The following is a 21650-nucleotide window of genomic DNA, read 5'->3' as shown; positions in this document are numbered from 1 at the left end:
GAAAAATAAATGATGGTCCAACTAAACGCAAACCGGGTGGAATAGCACGCCGCTGCAAGATTCTGTGGTAGCCATGCTGGTTCAGTATGCCTTCAATTTTGAATAAATCCCCAACAGTGTCACCAGCAAAGCACCCCCACACCATCACACCTCCTCCTCCATGCTTCACGGTGGGAACCAGGCATGTAGAGTCCATCCGTTCACCTTTTCTACAAAGACACGGTGGTTGGATCCAAAGATCTCAAATTTGGACTCATCAGACCAAAGCACAGATTTCCACTGGTCTAATGTCCATTCCTTGTGTTCTTTAGCCCAAACAAGTCTCTTCTGCTTGTTGCCTGCCCTTAGCAGTGGTTTCTAGCAGCTATTTTACAATGAAGGCCTGCTGCACAAAGTCTCCTCTTAACTGTTGTTCTAGAGATGTGTCTGCTGCTAGAACTCTGTGTGGCATTGACCTGGTCTCTAATCTGAGCTCCTGTGAACCTGCGATTTCTGAGGCTGGTGACTCGGATAAACTTATCCTCCGCAGCAGAGGTGACTCTTGGTCTTCCTTTCCTGGGGCGATCCTCATGTGAGCCAGTTTCTTTGTAGCGTTTGATGGTTTTTGCCACTGCACTTGGGGACACTTTCAAAGTTTTCATAAGTTTTCGGACTGACTGACCTTCATTTCTTAAAGTAATGATGGCCACTTGTTTTTCTTTACTTAGCTGCTTTTTTCTTGCCATAATACAAATTCTAACAGTCTATTCAGTAGGACTATCAGCTGTGTATCCAACAGACTTCTGCACAGCACAACTGATGGTCCCAACCCCATTTATAAGGTAAGAAATCCCACTTATTAAACCTGACAGGGCACACCTGTGAAGTGAAAACCATTTCCGGAGACTACCTCTTGAAGCTCATCAAGAGAATGCCAAGAGTGTGCAAAGCAGTAATCAAAGCAAAAGGTTGCTACTTTGAAGAACCTAGAATATGACATATTTTCAGTTGTTTCATACTTTTTGTTAAGTATTTCATTCCACATGTGTTAATTCATAGTTTTGATGCCTTCAATGTGAATCTACAATTTTCAGAGTCATGAAAATAAAGAAAACTCTTTGAATGAGAAGGTGTTTCCAAACACACACACACACACCGCCGTGTTTGACGGATGCGGCGCATGCCAGTACAGTAGGATACAGTACAGTGGCAGCGCCACTACTTCCGGGCCACATGCTCCGGTCACATGACAGCATGTGACCGGCGCTTGTTGCGCTGCCAGTGTATACAATGTACTGGCGTGCGCTGCATCAGTCAAACCAGCGATAAGCCGGATATGTGAAACTAACCTTAGAGACAGACAAGGAATCAAACTTTAGACAGCCACATCCCTCCATGAGTCTGAAGTTGAAGTGACCGATGTCTCAACAGTGAAAAGGTCAATTTTTTCTGAGTACCCCCAACAACCACTCAGCTGATAACTTTTACTGGGTAGACCTGGTCATTGGGTCACTTTTAGTGCTGAGCAAGCGCTACCACGTTCGGGTGCTTGGCACGTGAGACGAGTCTGAGAATCCGACTGCTCATTACAAGTACAGAGCACGGTAGTGCTCACTCATCAATAGTCAATTGTATATTGGTTCCTAAAAGGCAATGTGACTCTAGTCACTTTTGCATATAAAGGAAAATAGGGCTGTACTATTTTAATGAAGTTTTATTCCTTCTGTCGCACAGTAATCCTGGCTCATGGAGCTATGTGTGCTTTTGATACATCTCCTGTCATTGACACAGGTTTTGAGCTGTGGACATTCAGACTGCAGCTTGGCCTGATGTGACTAGGACAGGCTGTGTTTGAATTATATTTCATTTTTTCTTGTTTAATAAATTTGCAAACATTTCTACATTGTGTTTTTTCTGACAAGATGGGGTGCAGAATGTACATTAATGAGAAAAGAAAAAAAAAAAAAAAAAAAAAAACTTTTTTGAACTTGCCAAATGGCTGCAATGAACCAGTGAAAAATGTAAAGGGGTCTGACTACTTTCCATAGCCACTGTACATCAGAAAATGAATGAATCCAAGTAACCACCATCAAGTTCAAAGAGATCACCATACTTACCAATAGGGAGAGCAAATATATTAGGGAGGGTGCGAGTGCAATAAAACATCAAGTGGAACTGAGTGGCAGTCATCAGGCAGAAATACGTAGATACATGACATCCAAATTGCTTTTTCACTTCCTTCTGTAGTTGCCATAGAGCAAATATGACGGTTAGACCCAAAGAACCTCGTACTGTGGATAGAGAAGTAGAAAACTGTATACATATACCACACACTTTAGATTTACAAAGGACAGTGTAGATCAGGGGAACTACAGATACTCACTTTTACCTGGTATAGACACAAATGTCAGGGAGGTACTGTGCTACTGCACCTCGTAATAAGCAAAGTGGCCCAGCACACTCACAGAATGGCTGCTACTCCCATCAGATAACATGCAATGACCCACATCTACTAAGGTGGTTGCACCTAGTGTTTGATGTACTTTGTGCAAAGCTTTTTGGACAAATATTAAAGTGAATCTGCCACCAGGTTTTTTGCCACCTAATCTGAGAGCAGAATAATGTGGAGACAGAGATCCCGATTCCAGCGATGTGTCACTTACTGAGCTGCTTACTGTAGTTTTGATAAAATTACTGTTTAATCAGCAGAAGATCATTAGAGGACTACTTGTCCTGCTGTTGGTAGTCCAACATATTCATGAGCTCTGTATAACTGCAGCAAAGAAACACTGATTTTATTGAAATAACAGCAAAACGCTCGGTAAGTGACATCGTTGGAATCAGGATCTGTGACATTACGTTGCTCTCAAATGAGACAGCAATGCCCGCCTCTGCGGGTACCTTGTGTATTCAGTCTGATCTTTTCATACCTATGATGGGAGAAGCCCCCTGACCAACCTCCCATTACTCTGCCATGCCCACCCCTGTGGGTACCTTGTGTATCCAGTCTGATCTTTGCTCTATCCATACCCTTTATGGGAGAAGCCCCCTGACCAGTCTCCCATCACTCCTGCAGGTACATTGTACATTCCGTAGGATCTTTCCATACTTCTGGGAGAAGCCCCCTGAACAGCCTCCCATCACTCTGCTATGCCCGTCCCTGCAAATACTTTGTGTATTCGGTCTGATCTTTTGATACCTATGAAAAGAGAAGCCCCCTGACCAGTCTCCCACCACTCCACCATGCTCACCCATGCAGGTACCTTGTGTATTCAGTCTATTTGCTCTTTCCATAACCATTATGGGAGAAGCCCCCTGACCAGTCTCCCACCACTCTCCCATACCCACTGTATTCGGTCTAATCTTTCAACCTATGATGGAAGAAGCTCCAAACCAGTTTACCACCAGTCCGCCATGCCTGCACCTACAGGTCCCTTGGTACTTTCTGTATGACATTTCCATGCTTATGGGAGAAGCCCCCCTGATCAGCCTCCCACCACTCTGCTATACTCACCCCTGTGGGTACCCTGTGTATTTGGTCCGATCTATCCATACTTATGGGAGAAGCCCCTTACCAGCCTCCCACCACTCTGCCATACTGTGTATTTGGACTGATCTATCCATACTAATGGGAGAAGCCCCCTGAGCAGCCTCCCACCACTCTGCCATATTCACCCCATGTCGGTAACCTGTGTATTTGGGCTGATCTATCCATACTTATGGGAGAAGCCCCCTATCCAGCCTCCCACCACTCTGCCATATTCACCCCATGTGGGTACCCTGTGTATTTGGGCTGATCTATCCATACTAATGGGAGAAGCCCCCTTACCAGCCTCCCACCACTCTGCCATACTCACCCCATGTGGGTACCCTGTGTATTTGGGCTGATCTATCCATACTTATGGGAGAAGCCCCCTATCCAGCCTCCCACCACTCTGCCATTCATTCATACCTACGAGCTGTGAGTAGAGCTTGGCCGCGTCCAGGAGGGTGAGGAGGTACACGCCGGGGGCAGACACAGCCCCGAGGAGGACCGGCCCCAGAAACGTCCTGGGCACCACCCCGGGGAACAGGTGATGGTCATACTGGAAGAAGAGACAAGCGTTACCGAGGTCCCGGCAGGCCGCACGGCTGCCCAGCGCCGGTTACCTGCTGCAGCTCCAGCCGGTGGTACAGCACGTCATGACAGGCCTGCAGGGAGAAGCTCTCCTCCACCTTGGTGTAGGGGCAGGCGAGGAGGTGCACAGCGGCCGCGGTCACTAATGCCAGCAGCAGAAGAGCCGGTCTCCCGGAGCGCCTCTGCGCCGCCATATTGGCCAACAGGTACGCCCCTTCCTCTCATTTCCTTATGTGATAGCGTCCCCTGCTGGAAAAGAGTGGCAGCTGCGCCCCGAGTATGACACGCACAGTACATAGGCCCACGTGAATGCGTCATTCCCCACTCCGCACCCTCTCAGAAGTGACCGTGGTGGTGAGAGCATTAGTGTGGCTGCTATAGCCCCCAGGCAGTGTATTTCCGCGCATGCTCGCACTGAATGCCGGGATGGAAAGCTCCGCACCGTGCACCGGCAGCGCCTGTACGCGTGGAAAGCTGATTGGCCCGAGCGTGGCGAAAGGCAATTGGTCCACATCCTGACTGACTAGAAGAGTCGACCAATCAGAGCGCGGGCAGGACGCGGAAGTGAGACGCTGGGATGCCGCTTGCAATGAATGTGATGTGGTCGGGTCCGGCGCTGGTAGCGGCGCTCATCATACCACCACTGTGCATGTGTCCTGTCAGGTGAGCCGGCTGCTCTGCCACTATGCTCTCCACAGCTGCTGTGTCTGCACTGCTGCTACTGTGCTGCTCCGCGCCGGCCGCTGCAGGGAAGAGCCCGTGTGACACCTGCAAGAAGATCGTGGACAGGTTCCACCAGGTAAAGCCCATTCATCCGCTCATCACATGGTGCCGGGTCTGAGCCACTAGTGAGGCCACGTGTGGAGGGTGCCGGGTCTGAGCCACTAGTGAGGCCACGTGTGGAGGGTGCCGGGTCTGAGCCACTAGTGAGGCCACGTGTGGAGGGTGCCGGGTCTGAGCCACTAGTGAGGCCACGTGTGGAGGGTGCCGGGTCTGAGCCACTAGTGAGGCCACGTGTGGAGGGTGCCGGGTCTGAGCCACTAGTGAGGCCACGTGTGGAGGGTGCCGGGTCTGAGCCACTAGTGAGGCCACGTGTGGAGGGTGCCGGGTCTGAGCCACTAGTGAGGCCACGTGTGGAGGGTGCCGGGTCTGAGCCACTAGTGAGGCCACGTGTGGAGGGTGCCGGGTCTGAGCCACTAGTGAGGCCACGTGTGGTGGGTGCCGGTCCCACCAGTGGCAATGTCACTAATACTGCGACGCGTATGTGCCACAGATGTCACTAATATCGCGCAGCGTAGGTGCCACAGATGTCACTAATATCGCGCAGCGTAGGTGCCACAGATGTCACTAATATCGCGCAGCGTAGGTGCCACAGATGTCACTAATATCGCGCAGCGTAGGTGCCACAGATGTCACTAATATCGCGCAGCGTAGGTGCCACAGATGTCACTAATATCGCGCAGCGTAGATGCCACAGAAGTCACTAATACAGCTGACTAGAGGGATATGGAGTTACTGATCAGTTGTGTCACTGGCACAAATCCACTGAACTCAAGGGTCTAAAACTTTCTATGCACAGTGACGGGTAAAAGTCTGGGCGCCCCTGGTCACAATGACTTATTGTGAGCTGTTAAGCAAGTTGAAGATGAAATGATCTCTGAAGGCAGAAAGGTAAAGATGACACCATTCCTTTGTATTGTAGGAAAATATTTAATTTTTTCATTTTTACTTTTTTTTTTTTTTTTAAAATAACAAACATGTAAAATGGTCCAATGCCAAAGTTTGGGCGCCCTGCATGGTTAGTCCCTAGTATCAGCCCTTTTGGAAATTATCCCCGCTTGTAAACGCTTTTAGTAGCTGCCAAGAGTGTTTGAATTCTTGTTTGAGGGACTTTCATCCATTCTTCCTTGGTAAAGTCTTCCAGTTCTGTGAGATTCCTGGCTAGTCTTGCATGCACTGCTCTTTTGAGATCTAGCCACAGACTTTCCATCCTGTTCAGATCAGGGGACTGTGAGGGCCATTGCAAAACCTTCAGCTTGTGCCTTCGAGGTAGTCTATTGTGGATTTTGATGTGTTTAGTATCATTATCCTTTTTGTAGAAGCCATCATCTTTTTAACTTCAGCTTTTTTACAGATGATGTTATATTTGCATCAAGAATTTAATATTTAATTGAATGTACTCTTCCCTCTACCCATGAAATATTCCCCATGCCATTGGCTGCAACACAGCCCTAAGGCATGATTGATCCATGCTCATGCATAATGATTGGTGAGATGTTATTTTATTGAAATTCCGTGCCCTTTGTTCTCCACACTTATCTTTGATCATTGTGGCCAAAAAGTTCTATTTTAGCCTCATTGGTTCATAGGACTTTTTTCCAAAATGCATAAGGCTTGTTTAGATGTGCATTTGCATAAATCAGATGCTGAATTGTATGGTGAGGATGCAGGAGAAAGTTTTCTTCTGAGGACTTTTCCATGAAGGCCATATTTGTGCAGGTGTCTTTGAACAGTAGAATAATGTACCACAACTCCAGAGTCTGCTAAATCTTCCTGAAAGTCTTTTGCAGTCAAACAGGGATTCTGATTTTCCTCTCTAGCGCTCCTATGAGCAGGTCTCACAGAAATTTAGCTTGGTCTTCTAGACCTTCTCTTGATCTTCACTGTTCCTGTTAACTGCCATTTCTTAATTACATTTCAACTGAGGAAAGGGCAACTTGAAAACGCTTTGCTATCTTCTTATCGACTTCTCCTGCTTTGTGAGCCTCCACCATTTTCATTTTCAGGTTGCTAAGCAGTTACTTAGAAGAACCCATGTCTGCTGTTTTTTGGCACAAGGTTGGAGGAGGCTGGGTTTTTATAAAGCTGTGAAATTTGCATCATCTGGCCTTTCCTAAAGGCCCTGTCACACACAGAGATAAATCTGCGGCAGATCTGTGGTTGCAGTGAAATTGTGGACAATCAGTGCCAGGTTTGTGGCTGTGTACAAATGGAACAATATGTCCATGATTTCACTGCAACCACAGATCTGCCAAAGATTTATCTCTGTGTGTAAAGTGGCCTTAACAATGATGATGAACAAGCCATAACCCTAACATGCTAAAAAAAAGGTCTGAAACCTTAGTCAAAGTTATCTGAGCACACAAAACTCCAAGGGTGTCCAAACTTTTGCATCAGCCCGTATTCCTATTTGTAATTATCAAAATGTAAAAGATTGAAATTTATTTATTTTTTTCCTAAAATCCGCAGGAAATGTCACCTTTAACGTTTTGCCTTTTTAAAGATAAATTCAACTTCCTTAACTGTTCACATTAACATTAATTTTGATCATGGGTGCCAAACTTTACATGCCACTGTATATAAAAGACCTTTTTTCTGTCAAATATTGTTCACAAATTTGTCTGAATCTGTTAGTGAGCGCCTCTCCTTTGCCAAGATAATCCATCCACCTTATAGGTGTCACATATGAAGATGCTGATTATACAGCGTGATTATTGCACAGGTGTGCCTTAGGCTGGCCACAATAAAAGGCCACTGTAAAATGTGCAGTTTTATCACAGTAGAGTGCCACAGATGTCACAAGTTTTCAGGGAGCGTGCAATTGACATGCTGACTGCAGGAATGTCCAGAGCTGTTGCCCGTGAATTGAATGTTAATTTCTCTACCATAAGCTGTTTCCAAAAGTTTCAGATAGTTTGGAAGTGCATCTATCTGGCCTCTCGATCGCAGGCGCGTGTAATCACACCAGCCCAGGTCCCCCACATCCAGCATCTTCACCACCAATATTGTCTGAGACCAGCCACCCAGACACCTGCTGCAACAATCGGTATACATAACCAAAGAAGTTCTGCACAAACTGTCGGAAAGCATCTCGGGGACGCTCCTCTGCAGCTTGTCGTCCTCATCGCGGTCTCCACCGCACTGCAGTTTGTCATTGTATCAAATCTGAATGGGCAAATGCTCACACTATATGGTTTCTGACATGTTTGAGAGATGTTCTGTTCACCGATGAGTCTCGGTTATCACTGTTGAGGGCAGATGGCAGACTGCGTGTATGGTGTTGTGTGGGTGAGCGGTTTACTGATGTCAAAGTTGTATCGAGGGCCCCGTGGTGGCAGTGGAATTATGGTATGGGCAGGCGTATGTTACAGAAGGTGAACACATTTTATTGATGCCATTTTGAATGCACAGAGATAGTGACGAGATCCTGAGGCCCATTACTGTGCCATTCATCCATGACCATCAGCTCATATTGGAGCATGATAATGCAGAGCTGCACATTGCAAGGATCTGTACACAATTCCTGGAAGATGAAAACACCCCAGTTATTGCCCGGTCAGCATACTCGCCAGAAATGTCACTCATTGAGCATGATGCTAACCCCCCTGATTGCCCCCAATACTGTAAAACTGGACATTTTAGAGTGGTCTTTTTTATTGTGGCCAGCCTAAGGCATACCTGTGGAAACATCATGCTGTATAATTAGCATCTTGATATGCATTCGGAAGTGGATGGATTATCTTGGGAAAGAAGTGCTCACTAACACAGATTTAGAAAAAATTTTGAACAATATTTGAGATAAAAAGCCGTTTTGTGTACATAGACAAGTCTTAGATCTCCGAGTTCAGCTCATGAAAAATGGGAGCAAATACAAAAGTGTTGTGTTTTTTAAAGTTTTGTTCAAATATTTTTCCTCCTATGCAGGCTGCCTCAGGCGAGTTCAGAATTGCACATGTCCAGAGGACCTTCTCATAGCTGTCTGTCTATCATCAAACCAAAGGCATATAGTGGGGTATATATAAAGTATTCAGTTAGGTTAATTACTCACTCCGTTCCAGGTGGTATGATGTATGCCTTTCCCGGCTTCATTCTCATACATCCTGCCAGATATGTAAACTAGATCATATCCAGTGATTTATAGTTGCACATTTGGCCAGTGTAACATACTATGGAAGTCCTGATGCCACCATAGCCAACCGAATAGTGCACGATGATACTAAATCCTTTCAGTAGCCTGTAATGCATTCAGCATCCATGAAAATGCAAGGATTTTCTCCTCCTGATGATTACTGTCCCATGTCAAAAGAGAGTTACTGGCATTACGGTCTCAATAGTCTCCTCTTCCAGTTTTTTTCACCATAATATCTAGAAAGGGTAGATCGTTCTGATCAATCTCAAAGGTGAACTGTACACCTAGAGAATTGGCATTTAACTCATTGACAAATACAGTGAACGCTGTTGTTGTACTTTTCCAGATGACAAACACGTCATCGATAAATGTGATCACATTTCCATATTAGACGTATGTTGATCTATCTTGTCGCGGAACACCACCAAAACAGAAATAGGTTAGTGTAAGTGGGAGCACAGGGGCTCCCCATCGCGGTACCCTGAGCTGGTGATAGAAGTTTTTGTCAGAGGAAGTAGTTTTTTTTTGTTTTTTTTTTTTAGGCTGAACCTCCACAATGGTAGCTGAGTGTCCCTGCCGTGAGGCGGGTTGGGATATGGAAGTAACTAATCAAAGGGAGATGGGGTGTGGGGTTGAGCAGGGAGGGTTGTATGGATGTGGCTCGTGACCCTCTCTGAGCGGAAGGTTGCTCACAAAGTCAGAAAGGTTGTAGACCACTGCTCTGAAGTATAGAGCTAGCAAGCGGCATGTGCTCATTGCCGGTAATCTAGGCAATTAACTTTAATCGATGGAATAAAATTACCTCTCTTCTTGGGAATGAAGAGGGTTTTTTTATAGAGGTAAGCTGTAAAGTTTTGTTTTTACAAGTCTGTTCAAATTTAATCCATTTAAAAGCTTGACTCTTTAATGGACCCCCTTATGTTGTGCAGTAGTTGTGCTGCCAGTTAATATTGACAGCTGTGTGTAGATAAAATAAGTGACATCATATTGTATGTGTTGATATAGCACATGCTTTGCTTTAAAGGGTATCTCCAATAATGTGCTAACTATTTGTACCAGATGCCCAAACTAACTGTAAACACAAAAAGCTGCATCTCCAAACTGAACATAGCAAGTGTGAACAGGTGCCAGCTGCTACACTTACACGAAACACAAATAAAAAAAATACAGCAGCACTCTGTTAGCACTAATATATATGCTATACGGACTGTGTACACTTAGCAAGCAGCCTGGTAGGGGATATACCCCGTATAAATATTGCACCTCTAGTGTCATCATTGCTTCCTCTGTTCTTCAGAACCTGATGTTTAAGGAAATATGCCAGTTAGAGTGCTCGGTGCATCCTTGCTCTACACCCATTGATTTTGAATGCCCCTGTCTTCCTCAGTAGTGATTGATAGCACTGGCTTATGTGGAGTGAGCGCCCTCTGAAGGGAAATCTCAGGGAAGCCAACACTGTCTGTCACTAGTGAGGGAGGTGGAGGTGTGCAAAGCCAAAGCGAAGAAGACCACCCATGGGTGCACCAAGCAGACCACTTACCATAAACGTTCGTTTTTTCAGAAGGAGGCAGCCATTATAACACTAAATGTACGTTCACAGGCTATGAAAAATGACAACGATGTCAAGTAGTTTTCCTTCAGTGCTTTCCCTAAATGGCTTTTTTTTACCATATTATTTTTTTCCTGCTTTTCCATTTATGCTTTTCTCTGGTTATTTTCAGATAGTTTTTGATGTCTTTAAGGCCCTGTGCGCACTTGCCGTTTTTTGCCGCGGATTTGCTGCATGTTTCGCTGCAGAAAATGTTCATAACATCTCTGCAGTGACTCACCAGCAAATCCTATGGGAAAAAAAATGCTGTGCGCACTTGGCAGATTTTACCGCGGATTACTAGGCGGATTTTTACAGCTACAGGTTTTGCTGCGGGATTCCCGCAGCAAAAACAATTGCATGTCACTTCTTTTCCGCAGGTAGCTGCGGGATTTCACTCCATTGACTGTAATGTGATCGTGAAATCCCGCAGGGAATAACGCAGACCGCAAATTCTGTGCGGTTCATTGCGTTTTCCTGCGGTATTTCGCGTTTTCGGGACATAATGTTCATTACTGCCCTGCGTTTTGCAAGGAAGTGATGTCCTTATGACAGGAAGAGGAAGCTCAGCAGAGAGTAAACGCGCACATATCACACTCACACACAGACACAGACATATAGAATACACATAGAAATCAAACGTACATATAAAAATAAAAAAAAAACGCGGACTCCGCCATATTTTTATTGTCCAGCCGAGGTGAGCACACAGTGACAGCCCGGTATTCTCAGGCTGGGGAGGGCGAGGGCCAGGGTTAATGCCCCCACTCCCGCAGCCGAGAAAATCAGCCCACAGCTGCCCCGGGATGGTCGCATCCATTATGCGACAGTCCCGGAGTGTCCCCGGCTCTTTCAGATTGACGTGATGTGGTGGCAATCTAGGTAATGAGTTAAATGGCAACGGATCGCTGCCATTTAAGTCCAGGCTTAATCATGGCAGCGTCTATGAGACCACTTTCATGATTAACCCGTAAGTAAAGGGAATAAACACACACCGAAAAATCCTTTTATTTTAAATAAAACACAAAAAAGCACCCTCTTTCACCCCTTTATTAACCCCTCCCAACACACAGCTTCGGTGTAATCCACGCAGGTCCCACGACGCTTGCAGACTGCTGCAGCCGTGTCTGACACATAGTAATCAATGCAGCCTCGTAACGAGCCTGCAGGGGTAACCACAGGTCATTTCTCACGGTCGGTAAGGTGAACACACTACCGACCATGAGAACTGCAGTGTCCTCACAGGGACTCTATTTATTGATTATCTATGCCTCTATCTATCTATCTATCTATCTATCTACTGTATCTATCCATTATCCCCCTCTCCCTTTCAGAAGGAAATGACCTTTTTTTTTTTTCTTCAATGTGCTTTATTGCATTGAATGCATTAAAACACACGTACCAACCCGCGGAAAAACCGCACTAAAACGCATGCGGATTTCTGTGCGGTTTTTTTTTTGCTTATTTTTTTTCCCTCAGGTGCGGTAATCTTTCAGTGCCTGTGGAATTTTCTTAAGAAAATTCCTTTTTCTAGTGCGCACAGGGCCTTAAGAAGTTAATAAAATTGCAACTTTGAAGTGAAAACATGGACATTAACTCTTCAACAGACCCAAACCACTTCCAGGCTTTCCTATTGACTTGTACTGTAAAGCATGGAGCGTGTTCCTCACATAAAACGCCTGCAGAATGCCCATGGCACGTTATTATAACTCTGTCCTTCTAAATGCTTCAGGCTTTTAAAAATAAAATGCACTCAAAAGCCTCAACATTGGAACACCAAATCGTTTTTTTCGTAAATATTAATAGGTTCTTTTGGTAGTTTTTGGGAGCGCTTTTCCCTGCATTTTTTGGAGCTGATGAATTTAAAGCATGTATTGTATACATGCACTGGAGGTATATTCCTTTTTAATAGAGGCTTTATTTCTTAACGCTATATACCTAATCTACGCTGTCAGTTTGGGCTCACTGACTGCCTTGACTTTAGGTTTTTATCTCTTTGTAATGATTTATTTTATCTTTGCAGGGACTAGAACATACATCAAAAAAGAATTTTGGTGGAGGAAATACTGCCTGGGAGGAAAAAACGCTTTCCAAATATGAAACTAGGTACTAGAACATTCAAAAGGTTACACGTTTTAAATTTAAAAAAACAATTATAATAATAAGATAGGGCAGTGGAAAAACCTATTCAATGTTGACCTAGGAGCTAGCCATTAAAGTCTAAGTATGAAGTGCATGCATGATTACATTGATCTGTCTGCATTGGGTTTCTTTGCCACAACTTACTGAAAAGAAAAAAAAAAATGCACCACAGCTGATGTGAATATAGAATACACGTGGTAGCAGAATGTCAGTATAATAATATTGTTGAAAGTTTAACTCCGTCTCCTCCCACTGATCCTCATTGTCAGGTCATCAGTGTCTTCTGCTGCTGAGATCTCACACGGTTCAGTACAACCTGCAGCTGTCATTCCTTGACAAAAGTATTCATAGCCCACATTTTTTCACGTTATATCCACAGATCTTAAATGTTTTTTATTGGGATATTATGTGATGTACCAAAACACTAAGTACCAAGAATTTGTGAAGTATAAAGGAAATAATACATGGTTTTCTAAATAGTTTAAAAATAGAAATCTGAATATTGTGATGTGCATTTGTATTCAGCCCCTCGGTTACAATCCTTTTGTAGGTCCACCTTTTGCTGCAGTTACTGCTGCAAGTCCTTTGTGCTGTGTCTCTACCAGCTATCCACACCTAGCGGATTACATTTGTACCTCATTCTATGCAGGACATATTTTGCTCCGTGACATTGGATGGAGGCGTCTGAACAGCAATTTGCAAGTCTTACCACAGATTCTCAATGGGATTTAGGTCTGAACTCAAATATAATCCCAATAAACTACATTTAAGTTTGTGGTTATAACGTGAAAAAAAACCCCAAACTGCTTAAAATTTTAAATGATCCTTGATAAGCAGTGCTCCATTTCTACTCTTAATTTTAAAGTATAGAATAGATATAACTATGTTTGTGTGATTTTTTTTTTTTTTTTTTTTTTTTTTTTTTTTTTATATATTTTATTTTTTATTTTTATTTTTTTTCAGTGAAATCCGCCTTGTGGAGATTATTGAAAATCTCTGTGACAGCAGTGACTTTGAGTGCAATGTATTGGTAGAAGAACACGAGGAACAGATTGAAAAATGGTGGTTCAAAATGTAAGTTTTGTGCTGAATTTCCTATTTTATATTCTCACTAAAAATAAATTAAAGGGTACCTGTCATATTAATTTTTATTTAATAAATCAATAGTACACATTAAAATAATCAACTTTGTAATATAATTTATCAGAGAAATTTGCTTCTTTCTCTGCCAGAATTAATCAGTCATTATCAAAATTCTCAATCCTGAGGTAAAATCTGTATTTAGTGAAGATTTTCCCATTACTGAGATAGGAGATGGCATTTGGTGCTGATAAGATTCTATGTAGATAGAAGAGTGAGGAGGGGCGGAGCTCTGCCTCTAGCGCCTCCCTCCTCCTAGAATCTCATCAGTAGCAGCTCTCATCTCCTATCTCAGTACTGGGAAAGTCTTCAGATTTTACCTCCGAATTAAGAATTTTGATACTGACAGGTGAATTCTGGCAGAGAAAGCAGATTTGTCTGATAAGATATATTACAAAGTTACTTAATTTCATGTGTACTATTGATTTATGATATAAAAATTAAAACTACGGTTATGCTTTAAATATGAAGCCCAGAGAAAACTATGGTAAGGAGTTCTTCATATTGTCTGTGGCCTGCTTCACAAAATTAACACTTTCCTGACATACAAGAGGTCAAACACGACATACCGTATTTTTCGCTTTATAAGACGCACCCGATTATAAGACACCCCCCCCCCCCCCCCCAAATTTGGTGAAGGAAGAGTTTTTTTTTTTTTTTTTTTTTTTAAGGTTAAATGGGGTCCGTCTTATAATGCCAGTGTCCGACTAACAAATCATATAGGGTATATGTCCCTCATAGCCCCCCCCATCCTAAAATTAGCCCCCTTAATCTGGATATGGCCCCCTTATATTGAATATAGCCCCCTATTGCTGGCACACGTCCCCTATTGCTGGCACACGTCCCCTATTGCTGGCACACGTCCCCTATTGCTGGCACAGGTCTCCTATGGATGGCACACGTCCCCCTGTGCTGCCTATGACCCCCTATGGATGGTGCACGTTCCCCTGTGCTCCCCATGGCCCCTATGGATGGCACACCTCCCCCCAGTGTTAGATATGGCCCCCATGTTGCTGCCCATAGTAAAATAAAACACTCTTTCCTTACCTTCTCCAGTGCTGTCCTTCCTCATGTATCCCCCCGTGCTGCTGAGCTCCTGCACTTCCTCATTCTCGGTGCCGGTCATGTGATCGGCACAGCAGAGTGATATCATCTCTGCGTGCCTGATCACAGTGGCAGCAGAGAGACTGGGAGATCAGCGCTGGAGGAGGTAAGTAAAGAGGTTTTTTTTTTTTACTTTACTATGGGCAGCAGCATGGAGGCCATATCTACATATCTAACACGGGGGGGCATGTGCCATCAAAGGGGGGGCGCAGGCACATATAATATGCGCCTCTCCCTCAGCCCATCAGTGTGGTGCGGTTTCAGCACCACTGTGATGGACAGCAGCAGCGCATATTATATGAGCGACGAGCAAGAGATCTCCCGCTGCCTCCTGCAGCTTTCATGGGATGCCATGGCAGCTGCAGTCCTCCTAAAGGCAACCCGTTGCTGCAGTCTTTATACTTCTGTGCTTCATAGAAGATTGATTGATTGTTTTTTTTATTTTATTTAAATCCTGCAATACAAGCTGGTCTAGGTCCTCTAGGGGAACTAAAAATAAGTGAAATGTAAAAAAAAAAACTACCCCACAGCGATTTTTCTATTTTTCCTCCCCTTCTTCCAAGAGATATAACTTTTTTATTTTTCCATCAATTTAGACATATTAGGGCTTGTTTTTTTGTGGGAAGAGTTGCACTTTTGAATGAGGCCAATCATTCTGCCCCATATTGTACTGGAAAATTGAGGAAAAAAATTTCAAGTGCGGTGAAACTGCAAAAATAAAAAGTGCAATTCCACAATTGCTTTTTCTTTTTTACCATGTTCACCTTTATAGTAAAACGGAGCTGATATTATGATTCCCTAGATCAGTACGAGTTCTTAGATACCAAAAATGTATAGTTTACTTTTATCTAAGCGGTGACAAAAAAATCAGATTGTAAAAAAAAAATAATAATAAAAAATAAATAAATTGCTTATTTGTCGCCATTTTCCGAGACCCGCGTTTTTAGTTATACCATTTTTGGGTAGATTTGATGTTTTGGGTAGATTTGATGTTTTGATTTCCTGTTATTTCATTTGAATGCAATATTGCAGCATTTACCGATCAGAGTAATAGATTTTATATTTTGATAGATCGGGCATTTCTGAACTCGGCGATACCAAAATTGTTTTTTTTGTTTGTTTTTGGGGCAAAAGAGGAGCGATCTGGATCTTTTTTAGGTTTTTTTTTTTTTTTACTTCTAGGGATTTTAGGAGTCCCCTTAGGGAAATTTAAAGTTCATACACTGCGACTTCTGTTGTTCAGAGCGATGCAGACTTGCTGTGCTCCTGTGCCGGCATTCACAGGAAGTACGTCTTGACAGCATCAGGGTTCATTTCCTGACCCTACACTGTCTTAACAATCTATCGGTGGCCCATGATCACGCTGATATCTGCCGGAGCATGTTAGATCTCACTGCGCAGTCTAACTAGTTAACAGGCGCAGGTGGGTCTCTGATCCATCCACACCTGTTAGTTGCACGTCTACTGATCAGATCAGCAGACATGCTGGGAACAATGCAGTCTCGCCATGGGAGCCCACATTAAAGGGACAGATGCGACCTTGGATGTATATGTAAATGTAATGAAAATATGAATGTTTGATACACCCACACTCATTCCCAATCCAAAAATAAAGAAATAAACAAACATATATTTGGTATTGCTGCATCTACTGCATCTGTAAAATGCCGGTCTGTGAAATATATGAAATGAAGGCACTCCTATGATCAAAGGTGTAGCAAAAACTGAAACACCATAATTTTTGTATTTCAATTGCTACATTTCAATCCAAAAATGCACTACAAAGTATGATGCATATGTCCAAGAATTATACCAATTAAATGATAGCTCGCCACCCAAAACATACAAGGCCCCGTACAGCACAATGAAGTGAAAAATAAATAATTTTTTATAAAGTTACAAGTCTCAAAAGTGCTGACAGGATAGAAAATAGTAAAATGAATAGTGTAGTGTTGGCTGTCAGTCAGTGGTTACAGCTGCTGTTACTGTAATTGCTCCTAGTACACCTGCGTGACTGAAAGCCGATGGCTCCTGGAAGATATGAAGCTAATTTTCACCTAGGTGCTGCACTTTCAGTACTGGTTCCAGGCACCTATATAACATTATTAACCTGCAGATTAACCCTACATTTGCATGTTAATAGCGTTATCAGACCTGACAGGTGTTTCTTTAAAGTAAGACCTCACCAAACGAGCATCTGCTAGACATCCCTTTTCCCCAATCAATATCTGTCAAGTATGGTAGAAGTTCAAAGAAGATGTTCTGGGGTTGTACTGCATTCTCTGGCACTTACCGTCTTGACTGTATGCCAGGCATCATGCAATCTGAAAACTACCAAAGGTTGGATCGCCATGTACTGCCCAGAAATGGAAAGAAAGAGCTGGAGAGTTGTGAATTGGCAACAATGAGTCCGGATATAAAATCCACTAAACACCTTTGGAGAGATCCTAAAATTGATGCTGGGAGAAGTCATCCTTCAAATATGAAAGATTTAGAGCATTGTGCATAAGAGTGGTCCAAAATTCCAGTTGAGGGGTGTAAGAAGCTTGTTGATGGTTATAGGAAGCAATTAACTTTAGTTATTTATTCCAACCAACCAAATATTAAGTTGAGGATACCACCAATTTTATTCAGCCCATTCTTGAGGTTTTGGTGAAATTATGTCTAATTTGCCTTTTGTTCTGTGTTTTTCTTCATCGTTCCTTATGGGAGACCCAGACCATGGGTGTATAGCTTCTGCCTCCGGAGGACACACAAAGTACTACACTAAAAAGTGTAGCTCCTCCCTCCGAGCATATACACCCCCTGGATGATCAAATCTAGCCAGTTCAATGCTTTGTGTTCAGGAGGTCACACATGCATTTTCATCTGATTTTTGATTTTAAAGAGTTGGAAGATAAGCGGGTCCAAGCTGGACCCCCGGCATGTCCCTTCTCACCCCACTGTGTCGGCGGTGCTGTTAAGGTTGATTTCAAGGCTGGAGCCTTTACATGCCGCGCTCCTTCACCATCCCTCGGGCTCTGGCTTGAAGTGGGAGCCAGCACGGTTCTCACTGCTTTGCAGGAGACCGGTCTCCATCCGCAGCCCTCTCAGGACCCTGCCGGACGGAGCACTCATCCCTCAGGGACCTGGCCCTGCGTCTCTCAAGCTAAGTATTGAGACGTTATTGTCAGGGGGTCCCTTGCATTTTTTATTGTTGGGGAGAGTGTGTTAGTTATTTTGGTGACATTTCCGGCCGGTTCTCTGGGTTTCCCCTGAGAACCGCGCCGAGGGTGCCTGCTCGCCGGCCGCACTGTAAAATTTAGTCCCCGGCTTCAGCTGCGGCCTACTTTCGGTTTCACTGCCCCTGCATGTCAGTCAGGCAGAGGGACAGTGCGGCGCTGCCCACCGGCCGTTCAGCAGAGGGGAGGACACTCCTCTCTGAGGAGATGTTTCCCTCCCCTGTATATCCCCTTGGCCCTCCGGTTCCCGCTCTTGGACTAGGCCCCGCCCCCCCTCCTCACTCCGGCGCCATTTTATCAGCGTTCTCACACTGATCGGCGCTGGCTGCTGCATCTCTGCAACCTGTCTGGGGGTCTGAATTGTGGGATCCGGAGGGCACACAAATCGGTCTGGTAAGCCACAACCTCTGGTTGTGGACTTTATTATACACTCTCTGGGGGTCATTCTGAAGGAGTGTGTTCTTACTGCAGAGCCCCCACATCAGCAGCATGTCTCACACTAGGAGCAAGGCTGCAAGGCTGTACTCAATATGCACTGCATGTAAGCTCGTACTGCCTGAACCGAGCACATATCCACATTGTGATGCCTGCTCTAACATGGTGGTGCCTCAGCCTGGAGTCTCCCCAGTGGTCCCTCAGGCTGCTCCGGCCCCGGTGGCTGAACCCCCGGCTTGGGTACAATTGTTTACTAAGTCTATCTCCCAGTCCTTTGCTGACTCCATGGGAGAGCTGTCCCGGACTCTGCTGAGCATGCATCAGCCCCCTTCACAGGGTGCCTCTGCTGCTTTGGCTCGCTCTCCAGAGCTCACAGAGGATTCTTCATCTGCTCCCAGACCCCGTCCTCCTAAAAGGAAACGCAGGGACCCCTCTCCTTCCTCGTCCCGCGGCTCCGATTCACGAGCCGATTCGCAGGACGAGGAGGATGTCTTTACTGGGGGCTCGGACGCTACCTCTATGTGCCCCATTGATCTGACTGAGGGGGATGCAGATGTTAGTGATTTCATTGCGTCCATTAATACTGTTCTGGACCTCAATCCGCCAGTATCAGAGGAGCAACCCTCTCTGGCAGAAAAGCACCAGTTTACTTTGCCTAAGACACCAAGGAGTGTGTTCTTTAACCACTCCAGTTTTCAGACCACTGTGTCCAAGCCCAGAGCCTGTCCTGACAAACGCTTCCCAAAGCGTGGTTCTGATGACCGTTTTCCTTTTCCACCAGAGGTGGTCAAGGAGTGTGCTCTCTCACCAAAGGTGGACCCTCCGGTGTCTTGACTCTCAGCCCGGACAGTTGTATCTGTGGCTGATGGCACCTCACTCAAGGATCCCACTGACCGCCAGGTTGACCTCCTGGCCAAGTCTGTCTATGAGGCGACAGGGGCCTCGTTCTCCCCATCTTTTGTAGCAGTGTGGGCTCTCAAAGCCATCTCTGCTTCTCTGGAGGAGATGCATACCCTCACTAGGGACTCTATGCCTGAATTGGTTGCTTTAACTTCCCAGGCTTCAGCCTTTTCAGCCTACGCCATGTCTGCCATGCTGGAGGCCTCTCACCGCACTGCGGTGGCCTCCGCTAATTCCCTCGCTATCCGCAGGATCTTGTGGCTTCGTGAGTGGAAGGCGGATGCTTCCTCAAAGAAGTACCTTGCTGGGCTCCCATTTGCTGGGTCCAGGCTGTTCGGTGAACAGCTGGATGAAATTATTAAGGAGGCTACTGGCGGGAAGAGTACTTCCTTGCCACAGACTAAAGCCAGGAAACCTGTCCAGGGCAGGAACCAGTCGATGTTTCGTTCCTTTCGTTCCTCTAGCTGGTAATCCTCTAAGCCCTCGGCCTCGTCCACTAACTCAGCCAAGGACCAGAAGCCCACCTGGCGCAAGAAGCCGCGTCCACAAGGGTCCGCAGGAGCTGCTGCCACCAAGGCAGCCTCCTCTTGACTATCTGGCCGAGCCAGCAACGTCCTTGGTCGGTGGCAGGCTCTCCCACTTTGGCGACGTGTGGTTTCAACAAGTCTCCGACCAGTGGGTGCGGGATATCATCTCCCACGGCTACAGGATAGAGTTCTCTTCCAGCCCGCCAAACAGATTTTTTCTGTCAACTCCCCCCTGCTCCAAGGCCACCGCCTTCTCTCAGGCCGTGGCATCCTTGCAGGCCAACGGAGTAATTGTGCCGGTTCCCGCCAGGGAACGGTTCAGAGGTTTCTATTCAAATCTCTTCCTAGTCCCCAAAAAGGACGGTTCCTTCCGGCCCATCCTGGATCTCAAGCTTCTCAACAAGCATGTTCAGGTGCGGCATTTTCGCATGGAGTCTCTGCGGTCAGTCATTGCCTCAATGACCCAAGGAGATTTCCTGGCATCCATCGACATCAGAGATGCCTATCTGCATGTGCCAATTGCAGTTTCACACCAGCGTTGGCTACGTTTTGCAATCTGAGAGGAACATTTCCAATTCGTGGCTCTCCCCTTCGGGTAAGCCACGGCCCCTCGAGTATTCACCAAGGTCATGGCAGCAGTGGTTGCGGTCCTGCACCTCCAGGGGTTGGCAGTAATTCCTTACCTGGACGACCTTCTTGTCAAGGCTTCATCCAGTGCAGACTGTCAGCGGAGTGTCTCGCTCACTCTTGCCACTCTTGTTCAATTCGGGTGGCTTGTCAATCTGCCCAAGTCCACTCTGACCCAGACCCAAAAACTCACGTACCTAGGGATGCAATTCGAAACTCTGCCGGCACTTGTCAAGCTGCCCTTAGTCAAACAGCAGTCCCTCCATCTGGCGGTGCGCTCTCTGTTGAGGCCCCGCCGTCATTCCATCAGGCACCTTATGCAGGTGCTGGGTCAGATGGTGGCGTCAATGGAAGCGGTTCCCTTTGCCCAGTTCCATCTGCGTCCTCTGCAGCTGGACATTCTCCGCTGTTGGGACAAGCGGATTTCTTCCTTGCACAGGTTGGTGGCTCTGTCGCCACAAGCCAGGAGCTCTCTTCAGTGGTGGCTTCGGCCTCTCTCTCTGTCTCAGGGACGCTCCTTTCTGACCCCGTCCTGGGTGATCCTCACCACGGATGCCAGTCTTTCCGGCTGGGGAGCAGTATTTCTCCACCACCGAGCACAGGGCATTTGGACTCTGTCCGAATCAGTCCTCTCGATCAATGTGCTGGAAATCAGAGCTGTGCTCCTAGCTCTCGTAGCCTTTCACCACCTGTTGGCGGGCAAGCACATTCGAATCCAGTCAGACAACGCAACAGCAGTTGCCTACATCAATCACCAGGGCGGGACTCGCAGCCGCCTGGCAATGTTGGAGGTTCAACGCATCCTGCAGTGGACGGAGGACTCCAAGTCCACCATATCCGCAGTCCATATCCCAGGCGTGGAAAACTGGGAGGCAGATTATCTCAGCCGTCAAACCGTGGACAGCGGCGAGTGGGCTCTGCATCAGGCAGTGTTCCGGTCGATCTGCCGCAAGTGGGGCAC

General features: G+C 45.8%; 2 protein-coding genes across 2 annotated transcripts in view; one reads left to right on the top strand and one right to left on the bottom strand.

Annotated features, from left to right (window-relative positions):
• ALG12 (ALG12 alpha-1,6-mannosyltransferase) overlaps positions 1-4529 on the bottom strand; it is a 60904-nt gene extending 56375 nt beyond the window's left edge. Inside the window, exons 1-3 of the mRNA XM_075345103.1 lie at positions 4129-4529; positions 3932-4064; positions 2097-2270 (exon numbers count right to left, since the gene is read on the bottom strand). Coding sequence (XP_075201218.1) covers positions 2097-2270; positions 3932-4064; positions 4129-4290 — 469 coding nt within the window. The 5' untranslated portion in view covers positions 4291-4529. The remainder of the gene's footprint in view (positions 1-2096; positions 2271-3931; positions 4065-4128) is intronic.
• A 121-nt stretch (positions 4530-4650) lies between these two features.
• CRELD2 (CRELD disulfide isomerase 2) overlaps positions 4651-21650 on the top strand; it is a 43614-nt gene continuing 26614 nt past the window's right edge. The window contains exons 1-3 of the mRNA XM_075345104.1: positions 4651-4895; positions 12617-12699; positions 13699-13809. Coding sequence (XP_075201219.1) covers positions 4782-4895; positions 12617-12699; positions 13699-13809 — 308 coding nt within the window. The 5' untranslated portion in view covers positions 4651-4781. The remainder of the gene's footprint in view (positions 4896-12616; positions 12700-13698; positions 13810-21650) is intronic.

This window comes from Anomaloglossus baeobatrachus, chromosome 4, assembly GCF_048569485.1.
Source record: "Anomaloglossus baeobatrachus isolate aAnoBae1 chromosome 4, aAnoBae1.hap1, whole genome shotgun sequence".
Lineage (NCBI taxonomy): Eukaryota > Metazoa > Chordata > Amphibia > Anura > Aromobatidae > Anomaloglossus > Anomaloglossus baeobatrachus.
Note: the sequence above shows the minus strand (reverse complement) of the source record. Positions and strands in the feature narration are given on the sequence as shown.